The sequence below is a fragment of the Bidens hawaiensis genome, unplaced genomic scaffold (genome assembly GCF_021521415.1).
Source record: "Bidens hawaiensis isolate Kalapana, Puna unplaced genomic scaffold, B.hawaiensis_p1.1 tig00041907_1, whole genome shotgun sequence".
NCBI lineage: Eukaryota > Viridiplantae > Streptophyta > Magnoliopsida > Asterales > Asteraceae > Bidens > Bidens hawaiensis.
The window spans coordinates 10,697-31,624 of NW_027505750.1; the positions used below are offsets into that span (position 1 = coordinate 10,697).

At 38.9% G+C, this 20,928-nt stretch overlaps 1 protein-coding gene across 1 annotated transcript; it reads left to right on the forward strand.

The window, feature by feature from the left end:
* Nucleotides 1–5,333: 5,333 nt before the first annotated feature.
* LOC143615125 (protein FAR1-RELATED SEQUENCE 5-like) lies at nt 5,334–6,028 on the forward strand. The gene is made up of 2 exons (XM_077088346.1): nt 5,334–5,510; nt 5,591–6,028. Exons 1-2 carry the CDS (start codon nt 5,334–5,336, stop codon nt 6,026–6,028), a joined length of 615 nt encoding a protein of 204 aa, XP_076944461.1.
* Nucleotides 6,029–20,928: the final 14,900 nt, after the last annotated feature.

The following is a 20,928-nucleotide window of genomic DNA, read 5'->3' on the forward strand; positions in this document are numbered from 1 at the left end:
CCTTACTAAAAATTAGAAGGCAAGTGGTAGAATAGTCATACTTATTCATTTTAACAAACTTATTTACAAATAACGGAGTTTGTTGATACGACACTTGTTATTCACTTATCATATCCACTTGTCCCTGTTTTGAATTCAGAAATCCTTATTTTTATTTATTTCAACTTTCATTTCTATTATGTATTTATTGACACAAAAACTTATAACTACCTCGTATTAATTATTTGGGAATCCTGCATGAGTCCTGCTAGGGACACCGCTCCACCGTCACTGAAGAAACACTAATTAACCCCGGGCAGATTACGGATAATCTGGGGGTTAAATAGATGTTTCCCACGAGGGGTTAGATCCGGCAAAGATGGTTCTTCAGATGACCTGCAAAGCAGACACCGTGAGCTCGTCACTTAGAAGGGGGGGTACCTCCTTGTGACCACCCTCCGGCGTGAGAATCAGACTAGATTGCTCTTGAATATAAGTGTATATTAAGATATTGCTATAAAAGATAAGATGTGATAAGGTAATGTAATGTGTCCATACCATTCCAAGGTGTTGGAGCATTTATAGCCGAATGTAGGTTTCCAAGCAGGTACAGCCGGCTGAATAGTATTCCTGTTCTGCCAACTGTGGGCTACGCACGTGCTATGCTGGTGGTTGGTGGGTAGGCAGCGGCTGATAGTGACCAGGCCGGCTGTGTACTATTCCTGTTCCACCAACTGCAGGCTATGCACGTCCTCCGACAGGTTGGTGAGTAGGCAGCAGCTGATAGTGACATACAGTACAAGAGCGTGCTGCTCGTCATACTGTTGTCAGTGAGCTGTCGTATCTTTGGTCAGATCTTTTGTCCATACCTCGTCAGGTACAGTACAAAAAATCCTCCAGTATCATACGGACTGGCTCATTTGTGCGGGAGTGTTCCCGGCTTGCTCACTCCTTCTTCAGGTGACATTACTGAATAATTTAAGAGTTAAGTGCCTTGTGCGTGTAGCCTTGCTGCGCGGGTAGCCTTCCCTGATGGCTAGTATCCGTTGCTGCGGGAACAGGCGGAGTACGTCGACCATTGGGAGGCTTTTCCCGCGGGAACAACTTGCGTACTGCGCGTAAGGACGTCACGTCTCTGAGCATGGTGGGTCCTGCGGATCCAGTTGGTTTCTGCGCAGACGTCTCTTCAAGGTGAGTCTTGCGAGTTTAGCCTTTGCGCAGACGTCCCTGTTGAAGGTGAATCTTGCGGGTTCAACTGCGCAGACGTCCCTCTTTGAGGTGAGTCTTGCGGGTCCAACTGGGCTCTGCTGGGACCTACCTCTTCAATCACCCTATACGCCGCGTATAGGTCTATCGCGGCGTATTAGGGTACGATTTGACGTCCTAGCCTGACCTGTCATAGGGTTGTCAGATCGTACAGGCTATACGCGGCGTATTGTCTTTTGTATATTTTTGGAGCCCGGCTCCCTCCCCTCCCTCTCCACCATTTCTTTTTTCCTTTATTTTTTTTTCTTAACCCTCACCCTCTTCATTCAACCATCTCCAACAACCATATATGTTTCCGGAGTCGGACGAGGAGATGCCGGACAGGTAACGGTCTGTCGGAGTAAAACCATGTATGTTTCCGGAGTCGGACGAGGAGATGCCAGACGGCGCTAACGGTCAGTTGGAGTTAAGCCAGGTTTTGTTTTATCTTTATTTTTTACATGTTAGGACATAGTTGTAGATGTTAGGACAGAGATTTGGTGAATGGTTTACTTTAGAAATTTGTCTAGGCAGCGACCGTTTGACGGTAACCCTAATTCACCAGGCCTCCTAAACTTAAAATAGATTTCCCGTATTGTTACCGTTAGCGCTAAAATTTTTATTATATATTTACTATTAAAATACTAATATTATTATTAAGATATTGTTGTTATGAAAATATTATTTTTAGTAAAATAAAATACTATTATTGTATTTATTAAAATAGTATTATTATTATTAAAATAATAATATTTAAATACTATTTAAATATAAATTATTATATTTTTATTATTATTATTAAAATAATTATAGTAAAATACTATTAAAATATTAATTATATTATTATTATTATTATTATTATTATTATTATTATTCTAAACATATAATTATTATTATTAAAGCATTAATTTTTCTATTATTATTAGTACAAAAATATTATTATTATTAAGTACCTGATGTACGCCAGAGAGTCAGATGCCGGGGTTAGGCGGCGATGCAAGACTTTCGGAGGTACGTTTGTATATAATATAATATAATATAATATAATATAATATAATATAATATAATATAATATAATTATATTATATTATATTATATTATGTTATATTGTATTATGTTATATTTATGTTAGTGAGTTTTTCTAGAAAAGCCCACAAGTGTTGTCTTATTATGGTTTTTTTTTTCTTTTCTTTTGTTATTATTAATGTTATTTATGATTATTATTAATATTAATAATATTTAATTATCAATAACATATTATTATTGGAAATTCGATAAAGGGCGTTTAGTAGCAGGACTTATTTGGGAAAATTGACAGTGCGAAACGAACTTTTAAATTATTGGTTGCTTTCGTTATGTGAATCTTCAATCAGTTACAGTGGCTTACTTGGGAAAACTGACATTTCCAAACGAACTTTCAATTTCTTGGCTACTTTCGTTAGCGACATCTAAAATCTGGCTCTTCGATTTCTTCGAACTCCAACGGTCTTGAACGCCGGTCACCATTGACAACCGTAGTTGTGTTCATTTGAACACATATCAGTCGTCGCTAAGCTTAAGCTTAGGCTTGTTATTAGTTTTATTTTTAGTTGGGGGTATTCTAAGTTGTTCATGTTGCGTATATTAAAGAACTATTGGCTTATATATATACGTATATATATAGTAGATGTGCGGTATAAGAATTCATTGCGTCGAGATAACCAGCACCAGATCGATACGCTAGTTTGATGAGTTTGAATCTCTCGGATCTGTGGTATCCGCTAACGGCAGCGAGAACAGGAGCCCCTACTTTGGAGAGATAGGTGGAAATTCGGTCATTGCTCCAACATAACGAGAGATAGGTTGACACGTTTGCATAATACACAATGAAAGCACAAACTCAAACAACAATCCATACAATAGCAATTGTCTTCGTTATTTTTCTCTTCTTCTTGTTTGACTGGTCGTTGAAGAGAATTGCTATTGTATGGATTGTTGTTTGAGTTTGTGCTTTCAGTGTGTATTATGCAAACGTGTTAATATCAGCGCCAGCACGGAGCCTAAATCCACGTCAGCATACGTGTCAACCGGTTCAGGTAAGTCCCGGCTAATATCTCAGTCCGGTGCTCGTTGAGCTGGAGCAATGACCGAATTTCCACTTATCTGTCCAAAGTACGGGCTCACATTCTCGCTGCCGTTAACGAATACCGCGGATCCGAGAGATTGAAACTCATAAAACTAGCGTCTCGATCTGGTGCTGGTTATGTAGGCGCAATGAATTCTTATAACGCACATCTACTATATATGTATACGTATATATATACGCCAATAATTCTTTAATACATGCAACATGACCAACTTATAATACCCACAATTAAAAATAAAACTAATAACAAGCCTAAGCTTAAGCTTAGTGACGACTGATATGTGTTTGAGTGAGCATAACTACGGTTTCCGGTGGTGGCCGAAGGTCAAGACCGTTGGAGTTTGAAGATATCGAAGAGTCGGATTTGAGATGCCGATACAGAGAGCATCCAAGAAAGGGTTCGTTTGGCACTGCCAGTTTTTCCCAAGGTAATCACCGTAACTGATTCAAGATGTCCATAACGATATCAGCCAATAAATTGAAGGGTCGTTTTGCAATGTCAATTTTCCCATATAAGGCCTGCTACCGAACACGCTTTGCCGAATTGTGAATAATAATATATTATTCATAATTAAAATAATATTAATAATAATTATTATAAATAACAAAAAAAAAAGAAAAGAAAAAAAAACAAAAAACATAACAAGACAAGCTGGTGGGTTATTCTAGAAAAGCTCCTTTATACGCGCGTATAGACCTATACGCGGCGTATTAGTTTTATTCCAACCTGCCCTGCAAAAGCTGGGCAAGGTTGTCAAATCATACCTTATACGTCGCGTATAAGCCTATACGCGGCGCATTGCTTTTGCTGAATTATTGGAGCCCGGCTCCCCTCCCTTCCCTCATTTCCTTTCTTTATTATAAATGGAGACGTTGTATCTCTCAACGTTCAACAAAAAAACAACACAACATTTGTACTATATATACCCAGAATGTCTTGGTTTAATCATTTATTTCCAGAGGAGGAGCCGAGTTACGCCGCTAACGATCAGTCTGGCACGTCGTGGTTACCCGACTTGAACCAGGTTTCGTTATATATTTATTTAGTATGAATTTGGTAGTTTTTTTTTTACTAACACATGCTGCATTACGTTTTGTTAGGAGTATGTCGGGTATGATACCCAGCCCCAACAACCTTACTATCAGCCCGAACAGTTTTATGGTAACACTGGCTCGCCGGACTTGCCAAACTTGAACCAGGTTTCGTTATATAGTCTTATTGTAAATATATGGTTATGTTATTATTATTTTAATATTCTTATTTATTATTAAAATATTATATTTTATTTTTTTATAGGTATTATTATTATTTATTATTATCACTAGCACTGTTGTTTGAATTTCTAATTTATGTATGGTAGGAGTACTTCGTGTCGGATTTCGGTAGTCAGCTGTCGTACCCATCATCTGTCGCCTGGTCGGATTATGGAGGTCAGCCAACGTCATCGTACCCGCCACCGGTAGCAAATGATTCGTTTTATGGAACCGAGTCTTCATCGCACCACGGGCGAAACGATCAAGCCGGGCCAAACCCAAATAACGAAGATGTGTACAATGACGACTATATACGCGAGGTGAAGGTTTCGTATAAAACAGATGTTGTAAGACACCGTGTGTTTTGTTTAAGTTAATATTGTTTGTTTGTATGTTATTTAATAAACGTCTTAAGAATTAGCGTAAAATGTTTCAGATTTTTGAGAGCCGCAAGGAGCTGGATAAATGGGTAAAAATTAGAGGACAGGAGCATGGGTTTGTTGTTGTGGTCTAGCGGTCAAGGAAAAAGGCCGTGGACCTTGCATGCAATCGTGGAGGCGAACCCAAAATAAAGGCGACAGTGAGACGTACCGGCAGCATCAAAAAATGTCCGTTTAAGATCCTGAGCAGGTACGACTCGAGTGGTGCATGTTGGAGGGTTCAAGTGGTAAACGAGACTCACAACCACGATCCCGTTGAATTCAAGGAGGGGTGTGCGTCTTTTAGAAAAATGAACACCGACCAGCTGGTTATGGTTGAGAGTTTACACAGGGCCGGTGTGAAGCCGCAAGAAATCGAATCAGCTCTCCGCGAAAAGTTTCCCGGTGTGCAACCTGTAATAAAAGATATATACAACCACACCGCCAAGATTAAAAGGGATGGGCTACTAGGCAATACCCCTATGAAGGTAGTTCAAAACACTTGTAGTTTTAATGTGTACTTGTCGTGCTTGTAATATTTACCAAAGTTTTATTTCATCCAATGCAGGCGCTGGAAAACTTTCTCGCAGGCAACGGTTTCACGTTCTATACCCGAGAGAGTGATACTGACGACAGGACAGAGAAAATTTTCTTCTGTCATAGTAAGTCGCATAAGATGTGGCGTGCATTCCTCGAGGTGCTGATGATTGACACGACGTACAACACCAACATGTACGACTGGCCGTTGGTTCAGTTTATCGGTGTGACCTCGACATCACAGTCGTTTTGTATCGCTGCCGCGTTTGTGATCAGGGAACGGCAGAGGAACTTCAGCTGGGCTCTGGAGAAACTTAAACAAATGCTCGACGACTGCATGGAGCCACGTGTGATCCTGACTGACGCGGACCAGGCCCTCATGAACGCATGCGACGCGGTCTTCCCTAATGCCACCAAAAATTTATGCAGGCGGCATATATCCGAGAATATAAGGAGAAAATTTATATAACACGGAAATGGGACGGACTTTGCGTACTGGTGGAAGGTCCTGTATCAGTCGCTGACGGTGTAGGAGTATGACCACCGTCGCCTCAACATGGAGCGTCATTTGATACGAGACGATAGAGCCGGTGAGTCCTTCGTATCACCTAACAGTTTTTAATAGCCTAAACATACGTCTTAATAACGTGGCCTTTTATTTTTCAGAGGTCTGGCAATACATTCGCAAGAGTTAGCTGGATCCATACAAACACAAGTTTGTAGCCTGCTGGATCGACGAAAGCCGAAACTACGACGAACCGAGTTGAGAGCCAGCACGCAAATCTGAAAAGGTACCTCAATGGAAGCAACAACTCGCTCGACATAATTGCCAGGCAAATCCTTAAAATGGTCAACTCGCAGATGAAAGAAATCGGTAAATCTTTTGAAGCCTCCCGTTCGAAGGTCATGGAAGGACATCGACAGCACGTCTGGTTGAAGAAGCTAATAAACAGGGAGTCGATTCACGCTCTGGGTATACTTATGAACGAGTATGGGTTGATACACAAGATGCGTGACGGCGGCGCTTCATGCGATCACCATTTGTATTCGTCTTTGGGGCTGCCATGTGCTTGTTGGATTGAGGGATACATAGTTAACGACACGTGTATCCCAATTGAGGATGTTGACCCGTTCTGGAGGAGGCTTAATTTTGATCCAGCATGTCCGCCGAACGAAGAGCCAGACTACGCAGCAGGTCTACGGGACATCACAGATACGTTATCGTCCATAGATAACCTTAATCAAAACAAAAGTTTTTTCGCCAAGCTCTTGTCTGCTATTCCAGGGAGATCTAAAAAGAAGGAGCCAGAAAAAAGAGAGGATGCTCGGGGGCGTCCCAAAAAACCAGATCCCTCGAGGCACAGCGCATACACCCCCGCTCTAGATCTCCCCAGACACAGCTCCTACAACCCATCCTCGTCACAGGGGCCCAGCCAAGAAACCCCCACCCATCCTCGCTGACTTGTTCGTTGTCCCAGTCAGCGTCGCGGTTTAAAACTCCTCGTGGACGACCTAAGACATCGAAACCTACGGGAGCTCACCTCGGGTTTCCTTTGATGGTTTCGTCAGCGCAAGTACCGGCGATAGAAACGTTTAGGAGCGTCATTCCTAGCTGGGCCCAGCTGTTCGTCGCAGACATCAAAAGCGTACGCCCAGACGGTAACTGCGGTTTTTGATCAATCGCAGTGGGTTTGGGGATACATGAGAAAGTTTGGCCGGATATTAGGCGGGCGATGCAGAACGAGCTGGAAACGAACGAAGGGTGGTGGAGGGCGATGTTCAACAAAGAGGATGACAGATTGTACGGCTGGATGCATTCCAGCATTTCGTACTCCAACACGGTCAAACCGGCGCCGCCGAGTCGTTGGTTCAGCTTACCCGATCACGGGCACGTGGCTGCTCAGACATACGCGTGTGCGTTAGTCAACCTAGCTGGCAATCAGACCGAATCTTACTTCCCATTGAGAATCGGTCCTGACTTGGTTCCGGATCCACAGGTTATAGGCATCGGTAACAGGGGAGGTGATCATTGGATATATATCAACCTGGTAGGGGATTTCCCAATGCCTACTCCAAACCTTAATTGGGAAAGAAGCGCCGTACCGGCGGCGCTCGAATGGAAAATACGGTTCAGACAACGTTTGAAGGAGTACGAAGACATACGCTGGGGTTGGCTAAGGGAATCCTCTAACGTAGATCTAGACAGCTTGTAGAAGACATTGTATCAATGGACAAAAAGTCTATAATAATAATAATAATAAATATTAAATAATAAAAATAATAATTTTAATAATAATAAATAACAATAATTAATTAACAAATTAATATTAATATTAATAACTAAATAATAAAAATAAAAATAATAAAAATATTAATAATAATAATAAATAATAATAACTAAATAACAAATTATTATTAATATTAATAACTAATAAATAATAAATACTAATAAATAATGAAAATTAAATAAAAAAAAGCCTAATACACCGCGTATAGGCCTATACGCGGCGTATTGACCCCTTATATCAGTCGCCGGTAGCTCAACAGCCACATAATTTAAAATCTCAAACTCCCGCCCAATCAACCGAGTATCCGAGCATCCACACACGAGCCTATATCAGACGGACACGGACCGGAATACCAAAAAAGCCGACGAGATTTCACCCGACACCTACACGACATGGAGGTAATTTTTTAATATTATGTTGATGATGATGATTATGTTAACATGATGATGATGTATTGTTGATGATGTGATGATGATGATCCTGTTGTTTGGATGGATAAAACCGTCGGCCGGAGTCTGACCGTAAAATGGCCGGAGTACGGCCGTCGGTTTTTAATATTATGTTGATGATGATAATTTTTTTATTTTCTGTTTTATTATATATATTATTATTACTAATATTATTATAAATATTATTATTAATATTTATTATTAGTATTTATTATTATTATTGTTGTTGTTGTTATAATAATTATTATTATTTGTTATTATTATAGTTTGTGGACGACGAGATTGAGGTCGAGCTCGAGCAGGTGGGGCGGGGCCAGGGCCAGGGGCGGGGCCGCGGACCCCCCGAGGGCAACGACGTGTTGCTTACCTACCCTCATGTGCAGTTTGATGAGGGTTCTCCCGCCCACACACGATACATTCGCCTACGCCAGATGCACCCGTTTCCCAGCACGATTATATCATAGTCGTTTTTGGAGTCTTGTGACACGCACCAGCGGGCGGCTGCGTACATTGGACAGGATACGCCCTGGAGCCGATGCTTTAGTATGCCACTATCAGCCCACCGGGAGCTGACACTAGAGGTTTACAGCACGATACGCGTTACGTAAGTTTACTCCACATTGTTATGTTTTTAATATATTATATTATATTATATTATATTTTATTATATTATATTATATTATATTATTGCATATTATATTATCTTATTATATATTATATTATTGCAGGTCCCGTACGCCTGGTACGCCAGAGATTCAGATGAGGGTGCCAGGCACCGATACGACACAGTCGGAGGTTTACTTCCGCATGTTCGGGCATGACGTCTATTTCTCGATGGAGGAGTTCGCGGTTGCTCTGGGCTTATACACCGCGCAGGAGGTACGCAGCCCGATATACACGGAGAGCATCCACCAGATGTCGGAGGACGAGCTACGGGTATGGTGGCGGGCCATCAGCGATCACGACTTCGGGGATAGGACCTTGGACACCAGTTCCAAGGTCTCGGCTATTAGGGACCTGCTGCACATGTACGTTCTAAAATGTATTCTATTGTTTAGTATAACGTAATATATATTAGTAATATAATATAATATTATATTATATTATATTATATTATTATTGTTAATAAATTATATTATCTTATATTACACAGGTACCTTCACAGGCTGATCACGATGTCCATCGCGGGTCGCAATCAGGGCGCGGAGCACTCCAGCCTGCGCGACCTGTTTTTTTTTAGGTGTCTGCTGACTCACAGGCACTGCAACCTCGCTAGGGGGTTTGCAGACTATTTTGTTGGCTACCAGTTCAGGCAGGGACGAGGATCCTTGATGGGTGGCGGGTACGTCACCCAGCTTGCGATATCTCTGGGCCATGGAGCCCTGGTGGACGGCCTGCGTATCACTCCAACCCCTCCCAGCCCGCTGGATCACCTCCGTTGCGACGGCATGCACATTGTGCGTTCGTTCCCCGGGCCCAACGGCCCGCGGGAGCGATTGGTGGCCGAGGCGGGGCACGTGCGCCTTACTTCCTGGTGCCTTTAGTCGAGCCTCCCCCGCTCGCGGCACTGGAGGTGGAGCTTGTTCATGAGCCTGTCGACGCGGGGGAGGGGGCCGGCGGGGATTCGGACGACGAAGGTGCTAGACGTGAGGATCCGGGCGCATCTCAGGTACGTTTTAATTTATTAACGTTTTATCGTTTATTTTAATTCGACTTCGTATTAAACATATTTATGTGGTTTTGTTGTTAGGGGCCGACGCAGCACTTTCCACGCACATATCGCGCGGTGCGTCTGGGTCCCGCCATCGACGCTAGGTTGGAGGCCCTAGAGTTAGAGATGCGGCGGATGTCGCGCCAGATTGACTGGCGGATGAGCCAGATGTCGCGCCAGATCGACTGGCTTGTTGCCAGTCGGGTAGCGGAGCTGTCTGGACAGCAGTACACCATGCCACCGCCACCGCCACCACCCTCCAGTTTTGACCACGAGGCGAGCACGTCTGGCGTGAGACGCGGACGGGGCGACGACGTGGATGCCCCGGACGGTTCGGGGCCGAGGCGCAGGGGAGAGGACGACGCCGACGTTGGCGACGTGTTCGGGGGGCTCGTGGGCCACGACGACGACGTGGGCATGGACATGGGGGACCTCACGTAGATTTTATGTTCTAGTTATCGTATTTTCTTTTATTTGTACAGATTTAACAATGATTTTTGGTATATATACGTATTAACTGTTTTTCACCGAAAGGATATTAAATAATAAATAAATAAATAAATAATATATACTGATAATAATAATAACAATAACAAAATAACAAAGAAAAAAAAACATAATAAGACAAAATTGGTTGGATTTTCTAGAAACACCGGCATATACGCCACGAATAGGTCTATACGCGTCGTATAGGCCGGTGTTTTAACAATTGGGCGATGTCCCTAGAAAATCCGTACTGCATACTGGTTACTACCTCACTGTTTTCTTTTAATACTATTAACGATATACATCTTTTATTATTTTAGTTTTAATTATATATTTTTTATTACTTGTATACTTTAACTTAGAAGAAATATACGAGTACACAATTATATCATTTTGTCAACATTATGATATACTTTTTTTTATTGAAAATGAAGTTTTATTCAAAATAATGTATTTTTTGTTACTGCAAACCAAGAATTCACAATTTTATTGAATATCGGTATCGTACCAATGGCTACTAGACAACGTTTTTTGCTGAATACCGGTACTCTACCAATACCTACCAGACAACGCTGATACCATCATTCATTTTTATTGTTTTTGGTTTCCATGCGATTCAATTTCGGTATTAATGGACTTCCGGCATCGAACATGCGTGATACAGCCAATATTAGCACAATATTTGGTATCTGGTTTTACTAAATTCTGGTTAGTGTATTCCGGTATGGTAACATTGTCGGAGTTTTATTCAAAGTAACTAAAGATGATATAACTAAAAATATTATTTAACACATCTTAAATAAATTTATATCCATTTCTTACATATAACTTTTGCATTATACATTAATGAAAAGTACTAATTCATCTATTTCATAGCTTTTTTTTATGTATGTTTTCAACTATATCGAATTATTATTATGTTACAACCGGATTTTGTTTAATTGGTAAAAAAATAAAATATTTTGTTGGGTTGAAAGTACACGTGTGAGTGCAATTTATGTGGTGGGTTGAAACCAGAGGACTAAGCAGGAACCAGTGGCCGCCTATTATCAGATCCAACGGTGAGCATTAGCGGTCACATTTATTTATTACTAACAAATTCTGGCAAGACGGCACTGACGGCGACTCCTCTATCTATCATTAGTTTCTCTGTCTCCTTTCTTTATTTTTATAATAAGTGTCTTCAACTTTTTTTAAAAACGGTGACTTTTTTTTACGTGTAAGTCACCGTACTATTTAAATTTGGAGTGCTTTGTTGCTTCGTTATGACCAGACAATGTTATTTTGACTGGGCATACGCTGACTTCAGAGTTTGGCTTGATCATTTCTTCGAAACCCATATCGTCGGCTTCCACTTGACAGTCTTGTGCTACCACAAAATCATAACTCTCTTACATAATTATTTTTTTAATTTTTTTAATTTTTAAGTTATGATAATAATTTAATCTGTTACACTTTTCTTTAAAAAATAAAAGAGTTAATGGAAAATGGTTATATTTTCTTTATTTTCTTTCTTTCTTTATTTTTTTTATATACAAGTTTGATTCATTTAGGACGCGTTCGTTTCACGTACTTTTTTTAAAGGATTTGGAATTAGAATTGGAATTGAAATTGGAATGGAATGAAATGTTTGAGAATCCCTATCATGTGTTTGGTTGATTAATATGTATTGGAATTGAAATCTTCTTCATTCTCGGGTTTTTTTTAATAAAAACCCCTCCAAAAAAAATTCAAAAAAATTAATAAAAAAATCATAACTCAAAATATAAATCAAAAACGAAAAATGTAAAAAAACTAAAACGTATCCGCCTTTGCCCTCGTTCTTTAAAAAAAATAAATAAATACAACCCGACCCGAAACCCGTTTTGACCCGTCTCGACCTGGACCCGTTCTGACCCGAACCTTTTGACCCTAACCCGTTCTGACCGAACCAAAACAACCCTTTTTTTAGTTGACCCATTCCGACCCTAACCCGTTTCGACCGAACCAAACCTGATTAGGGTTAATAAAACAATCCTTTATTTTCCATAACAATCCTTATAAAATAGGTGGGATTTTAAAATCCCATGAAATGTGGGATTTGATGAGATTTAGTTTCCATTCCCATTTTTTCATTTAATGAAACGAACATATCAATTCATGAGATTTAAAATCTCATTCCTTAAAATTCCTAAAATTCCTTCCAAATCCTTGAAACGAACAGGACCTTAGGTCATTTTACTAAACAGAGCAAGCAAGTGAGTTTGAATCATCAAGCTATTCTAGGTAAAAATGGTTCTAATGTCATATAACTAGACGAGTCATTCATATCAACTTAACGGGTTTGTGGGTTAACCTACTTATATTTGTAGAATTGTAACAATAGTTTTATGTTAAACACTTGAAAATTAAAAAAAAAAAAAAAACGAGCCCGAAGCTTTGTAATCTATACGCGCAACCGCTTTACAAATATTTGTATGTTCTAGATCAAATGTGTAATTCTAAAATCTAAAGTAGTAATAAAGGATACAAAAGATTTATGCTTAGATGCGTCGAGTCTTTATTAGCACAAAGATTATTGGTTTTAGACTATATGTAGTGGATAACGCTCTAATGAGGGCGTTGTGCGTCATGACGCCACGTCACTATAGAGGCATTATATACAAAATGTGTGTAGTGGATAAATCCTTTCCAATTATTACCCCTGTGACATCCTACATCGGTTGGGGAGGAGAACTAAGCCTTCTTTATAAGGAGGTGGATACCTTCCCCATCATAACGCGTTTTGGGCGCTTAATGGTAGTGGATGAGAGGAGAACTCCACAGTTAAGCGTGCTCCGGTGGAAGTAGTATCAGGATGCGTGACCTCCTAGGAAGTCTCCACCTAGGCAACCAAAAGCAAATCCATGAGACGATGGTGGTACGTCCCGGCCAAAGCGGACAATATTATGGTGCGTCGGTAGCTGGGCTGTTACAGATGGTATCAGAGCCAGGGCCGGACCTGTGGTGCCAGGTCCCGCGAGGACGCTGGACTGACATCCCACATCGGTTGGGGAGGAGAACTAAGTCTTCTTTATAAGGAGGTGGATACCTTTCCCATCATAACGCGTTTTGGGCGCTTAATGGTAGTGGGTGAGAGGAGAACTCCACAGTTAAGCGTGCTCCGGTGGAAGTAGGATCAGGATGGGTGACCACCTGGGAAGTCTCCACCTAGGCAACCAAAAGCAAATCCGTGAGGCGATGGTGGTATGTCCCGGCCAAAGCGGACAATATTATGGTGCGCCGGTAGCTGGGCTGTTACAAATCCTATCCGTATCATATTTAATCATTCAGTAATTATATTAGTTGATATTCTCAATTGAATACCAATGTTTTCAGTATAATCTTATCTCTGATCAAAGCCTAGGTATACTTAAATACCTGATTCGCTAAGACTGATGGCTCTGATACCAACCTGTCTCACCCCGACTCAGGGCCTGGGTGCGACACCCGTTAGTATCTGTTTTGAAAATATATCAGAGTTGCGGGTTATTAGCGAAAGTTTTTTATAATATTCATTTATAAAATGTCGGGTCAGTATACCCATTTGAATATTAGCGGAAACCTTTGAAAAATATTATTATATTAAAATTGAGGATTTGAATACCCTTCGATATTTCAAATATCTGTCATTTAAAAATGTGATTCTTTACAATATTTAAATAAAATATCTAAGCCATTAGATCACCTTTAATGACTATGTCTCCAATCTTCTATCAGTCTTGCCTGTCAGTTCTATATTCTTACAGTTCCCTGAAATGTGGGAGAAAAATACGTCAGCACACAGCCGGTGAATGACGTTGACTCAATAATACCAGTGTGTAAACAATAACAATACCTTTGTGACAATACTTATTAGGCACCCAACTCAATTGGGTTACAATTACCCTAAGTACATGTACAATTAATCATATACACAATATCATTTCTCTAATCAGTCCCGTATACTACCAGAGGCGTGTTTGATGATATGCATGGCCTCGGGGAACTCCAAGTCACCATGTATGTATGAATCCAGACACATGTATACTCTTAATTTGAGTATGCCCATTTATCATTATTGTAACACAAAGTTTTAAGGATTCGTAAATCCTATGTAACCAGTTCAGACTCTAAAAGAGTTGTAAAAGTTTGGGTGTGAACCTTTTATGATTGTAAATTAGTTTTTGACATTGATCAGTTTCGGTTACTGACCCCTATCTGTAAATCAGTTTCTGTTACTGATTGATTGATTGATTGTTATCTCAGACCTATAGTATGAGAATAACACTTGTATAAATATCTAGATCTACGATCTAGCTTCAGATCTCGTAGTCTGTTTTGTATAGCTGTAACCTTGACAATTCGTTTGTTTGTACAAAACATGTGGACCTTTAGTCCCTTTGTTTATTTATTAATTATATATCAGGTTTCTTCTTCAGGAATAAACATTTATATCAGGTTTCTTTTTCAAGAAGAAACATTACTTGACCTGTGTGAATGAATAGTATATTTCTTAATCATTAAGAAATACTATTTAACTATAACCCTTGCTTATGAAAAGTTATATTATGCTTATCAGTAATCAAGGTTCGGGCTATACCTCCGACTATAGTCTAAGCTATTATAATAATAAAATAATAACTTAATCAGAACCTCTACCTCGTACGGGTATTTGGAGTTAAATGCTTATGATTGATCGAGCGGCACTTCTACTCTATATCGCGTAACAGAGCTTACACCGTCAGAGCTTCGGAGCTTGGCACGCTTCACGAGGTCGGTACGCCTTTCGAGGTCGGCACGCAAAACGATGCAAAACGTGTGAAAAGTGAAGTGGTTGGTGTGAGTTGGAATGTGCCAAACACCCCTCTATTTATAGCTAAAATTCTGCATCTTCGCGTATCGCGAATATGCAAGATCTGCAACTTCGCGTATCGCGAAGATGCAAGTTTCAGATTTTCATTTCCAGTCCTTGTACTATCCAAAAATACTAAAGCGGCCCCTTATCAAAAAAATGCAAGTGCGTCATCAAAACGCCAGATTACGCCCATCGCCCGAGTCCGTGTCCGTGCGCGTGCGTGTCGGGTGCTTCGCACCCTCCGCTAGGACTATGGAGAGTGATTAGCCACATTAAAAATTTCTATGGAAACTTGCTTCCTTATAAAGAGTTTCCATTCCTTTTCTCGTTTCCATGTGGGATGAAAATTCTATTCCTTATTTATACACACCCATAGGAATGCTTCTCTTTTTCTTCCATCTTTCCATGTGGGATGGAATTTTCTTCTTGTTTCCTTAACATGAAATGTTTATTTTTCTCATCTCATTTTCTCATGACTTTTCTTGAGAATATTTTTAGTCCTTCAACTTTCAAAGTTGACAACTTTAGTCCAAAATAAATATGGGTTTTTCCTAGATGTTACAACCCCATTATTATTTTATTATAATATTTTTATTAAAAATAAAACATAAAAACACCTCCTCCAATTTTCTCAACCCTCTCACCCCATCAATTAAAAGCCTTCACCACCAACGTTGTGTGGGAACCCCCCTCCCTCTCTTTCCAAACCCTCCAAGAAGCCCATGTGTGGGGTGGGGAATGCGTCTCACTACGGGTGTTCTTATGTGACCTGATTTCCAGGTCCTTGGCCTAACAACTTTTTAACAACCTCTGGAAACAAATTTGCAACAACCTTGCTTACAAAATGGACGAAATTTTTGTTGGTAGCTTTAGCGTCATCACAACATTTATTAACATTTATTATAATTGGGATTTCTTCAAGAACAAACAGAAATAAGAATGTTAATTGGAATAATTTATAAGGTGTGAAATATTCACTCATTAATGAAGAGCCACCACACTGTCACCACTTGAACGCCACCGCCGCAGCGGCTCCTCAAAACATATAACTCAGCGAGGGTTATAAAATGTAAACATTAAACGACCACAGGGTTGGCAAATGCAAGAATATAGCGGTCTTTCACATAAAAACTAATTATGGGTACACGGTAGAGCCCTTATTGCAAAAAAGCTAACCACGGGGTGATATCTACAAAATGACCATCACATGATTGATCAAGTCTCGATCGATAAAAAAAACATGAACTATACGACCAACTCTCGTTTATATTAATCAGAACAGAAAATATAACTCAAAAAACTGATTACAATCTGTCAAACTTTAACTCAGTTTGACTTATGATGAACCCTAACTTAGTTGCATCTAGATGAACCCTAACTCGATTGCATCTCACACGTTAATGTCAAATCATTACGCGGTTTATATAGACCAGTACAACTTATTAGCAAAGACATTACCAATTATAATTACAAAACAATTAGGAAATATAACCAACTATGACTGATTTGTCAATATCGGTCTCTCAAGTTCACCGACCTATGACTTGAAGTCCGAAATTACTTCCAACAATTGATTCCTGCAAAACGATATTGACCACAGGGGTAATTTCTACACTTAAATACTTTTAAAAAGCTAACACTGCATTCTTGAGTTTTTTATTTAAGGGTTTGGATAAGAATTAAGAAAATTTTTTCATTTTTCATTCATTTTTTTTTAAGAAAAGAAAGAGAATAGAAAGAAAAATTATGGCTTTTTTACTCCGAAACTTTCCATCCAAATATGGCATGATTGTGAAGGAAAAGTTGATAGTCATATACAATATTACTAATTTACCCTATCTTTTGCTTCTCATCTAACTCAAGAATGAGGACATAATTTGAGAGTTATAATTTTTTTCCTCTCTTTTTCTTTCTATCTGACTCAAGAATGTTATTAATTTTTTTTTCATTTTCTTTTATTTTAACTCAAGAATATTTTTAAGTACATAATTTTTTTTTACTTTCTTTCCCTATTCAGTTTTATTATTTATTTTTATCGTATTTTAAACCCGAAATGCAGTGTAAAGTAAACGATGTTGAATAGGATGTGGTGGGGTTAGATACTATGAGGTGTTTGAGGAACTCCATGTCGGGATTCCTCAAGTAGTCACGTGTAACTCCACCGACCCAATCTTTGTAACTCAATTCTCTTTCACGCGTTTTCACAATTTCACACTTTTTTCCCGACATTTTCTTTGGTAACGCAATATCTTAATTTATTCAAAGGCAACACCGAGAAAATGTTTATTATAATCTGATGGCATTAAATTTAAGGAAGATAAATAAGACAGCAATCACTTAGTTTATATATTTTTTTGGAACTGAATTGAATATGGTTGGTTTGGTTAGTGTGGTCGGAGTGTGGCATCGGAGCTATTCAAAATTTAGAAAGTATAATAGGCTAAATATAAAAAAGTCGTCGTTTTAAAAAAAAAGTTAGCTGTTAATCATTCAGCCCAATATTTTTTTTCTCTTTTTTTTCTTTTTTAAGGATTGAATAAGCAGCCCGAACCAGTTGAAAGATAAATATTATTATTATTATTATTATTATTATTATTATTATTATTATTATTATGTTGTTGTTGTTGTTGTTGTTGTTGTAAGATTATAACTTGAAAAAAAAAACATATAACTTTAGGTTAAGGGAGGGATATGCGATCCTTTCAAGTACCTTAACTTTCACCAATTGTGTTGTACGCTTTCATATCATTTACACTCTAAACTACCCTAAAAGCTGTTGATCACAGACAATACTTCTTTTAAATAGCCCAAAACCTTTTTTTTTAAATAAAGTAAATAAGGTGATTGCTTATTGAGTATGTGAGATTGAGGGCCCACAAACAACTAGAATGTCCAACTTCAATAGTTATATTCATCAGGTCACCTGATTTCCAAGTTAAATAGGCGGCGGTATTCTTTTTCCGACAGTATACCCGATCTAGGTTACCCCACGTGCGCCCCCCCCCCCCCCAAAGTGGACTTATTTGTGTCAACACGCAAAAAAACTTCTGTCATGTTCATGCTTATGTGTTTGACACGATTTTTAGACCATACTATTCTATTCTCATGTCAGTATCGACTCACAATGAACAGGAACCGTTTAATGCCTAACTTGGGATCTATGATACAAAGTACAAATCTAATGTAACTTATCTACCATTATAATTGTGAAACATATGTGTAGTATATACTGATGACTGTTATAGCTTAACCATCTTTGTATCTTTCTCCTATCTACACTTGGTTAAACTATAGTATATTCCTTCAAATATTTATTTTAGTTATTATTAAATTATTTATTATCTTGAGACAGGTCAGACCAGTAAACCACTAACGATATTTTTTACAAGGGTATAAGTTCCATGTAATAATATCTTATCAATTAGTTTTTTTTTCTGCTAGTTTTTCATTAGTTTTTTATGAAATTTGTCGTTCAAAAAAATATATAGATATACAATTTAGATAAGGAATCATGTTCATTGTTGTTTCTAACCAACCTACAATCCTAAAATAAGAGTTGCATGCCTTTAATCTATGATTGTCTGGTTCGATTTAGAACGTTTGCACAACCACTCAACATACAAAATCAAATAAACAATTAAAAAGAGTTGTAGTGTAGTACTGTTTTGTTTTGAAACGGATTATATAAGTGGCCCAATACAGGGCCCAACTAAAACAGGTGGACTCTTCACTTAGCTTAGATCCACTAAGGCCCTATCATTTTAACGACAACGGCGCCAATACCGGTTACTGGCCTCTAGCAGAGGTGCACAAATCAGGTTTTTCAGAAACTCGGGTTTAGGTATGGAATCGGGTCCGGGTATGACCGGGTATTGGAAAATCGGGTATTAGTAATATCCGGGTCGGGTTCGAGTCGGGTTCGGGTCGGGTATAGAACTAGTTATTCTAAAACCGAATACCCTATTTCCGGTTATTAAAAAACCCTATTTTTGGGTTTTTTCCGGGTTTTTCTCGGGTATAGATTGGAATTTTTTAAGGGGTTACAATTTTTAGGGGTACATTCGGGTAATTTCGATTATAGATCGGGTATTTGATAAACCCTCTTTCGGGTATTTTGGAAAAACCTAGTTCTGGGTATGGAACTGGTTCCGGTTTTCGGGTATTACCGGGTATATATTGGGTCTGGTTTCGGGTACGGGTTTTGGTACTGAAATGCATACCCTATCCGTACCCTATGGGTAGGGTCGGATACGGGTTCGGGTATAAGAAAACCGGTTCCGGGTATTTTTTTCGGTTCCGGTTCCGAATTCGGGTTTTTTTTGCACCTCTAGCCTCTAGTAGATGCTCCACAAATATCATGGGAAGGAGAAGGCAACGTTATCTCATTAATCAAAATTGTCATAACCGATAGGTTAAGGTTTTCCATTAACCGACATTTCGGTTATAGTTATGGTTATGTTTTGGTTTTAAGCTAAAACCGACTCATACACACTCTTATGTGGGGCCCGTGAACTTAACTCTCATGGATCAACTTAACTTGGCCTGCCAAGATTAGGCTCACACGAATTGGCTCTAACACGTTTGACTTTGGTCTAATTATGATTTAGGAGTGCATCTCTGTGACTCTATATATAGAATAGATGAAATGGCATCTAACTGCTATAAGTTTGATGATTCATATTACATTAAACTTTTAATATCATATAATACATTATATTTGCTAAAATATTACTTTTTTTCGAAATTAATAATGACTTGAATATAATTCTTGAGTCTAGTTCGATAATTGTAAGATGGTCGGCTAGATATTATCTACCACTTCGGTTAATTTTTATTAATTTCGGTTAGGTTTTATCGATTTTGTTTTGGTTAAAAGTTCGATTGGTCACCTGTAAGGCTGTAAGCGGACCGAACCAAACCGGACGAGACCTTGTCCGTGTTCGTCCGTTAAGATTTTGTCGGACAAACAGACGGTTCATGAACACTCTACCAAACGTAGATTCACGTCCATGTCCGTTCATTAAAGAATTGAGTTTGTCCTTATCCGTTGGTATTGTAAAAGGACACTAATGTCCAACACTAATGGAAAAACAAACGCCGATGAACACTAATGAACGTTAATGGACAAACAAACATAAATACATCAAAATACTTAACATGAACACTAATGAACATTACACCACAAGATATCGCAAAATACTTAACACTTAAACATAGTAACCAAACACATAATCATATCAAAATAATGTTTTAAAGTTCAAAATCCACAAACTTCTAATGTTTTATGAGAAAAAAGCTTCGAACCCTTCATCCTTCAAGGAATTTCCACATACACAACACCATTAAACGAACGTTACCGAACACTATCGAACGAATGCGACCTTTGTTCGTGTTCATCCGTTAACCTTACCGAACAAAATATTTTTATCCGTGCCCGATTCGTTTATTAAACAAACAAACATAAACAAAATTCCAACCAAACTGACAACCGGATGTCCGGTTCACTTACAGTCCTAGTCACCCGTAAGATAGCCCGTTAAAACATAGGTAAAAGTTAGAACCAAAGTTATAGTTTAGTCA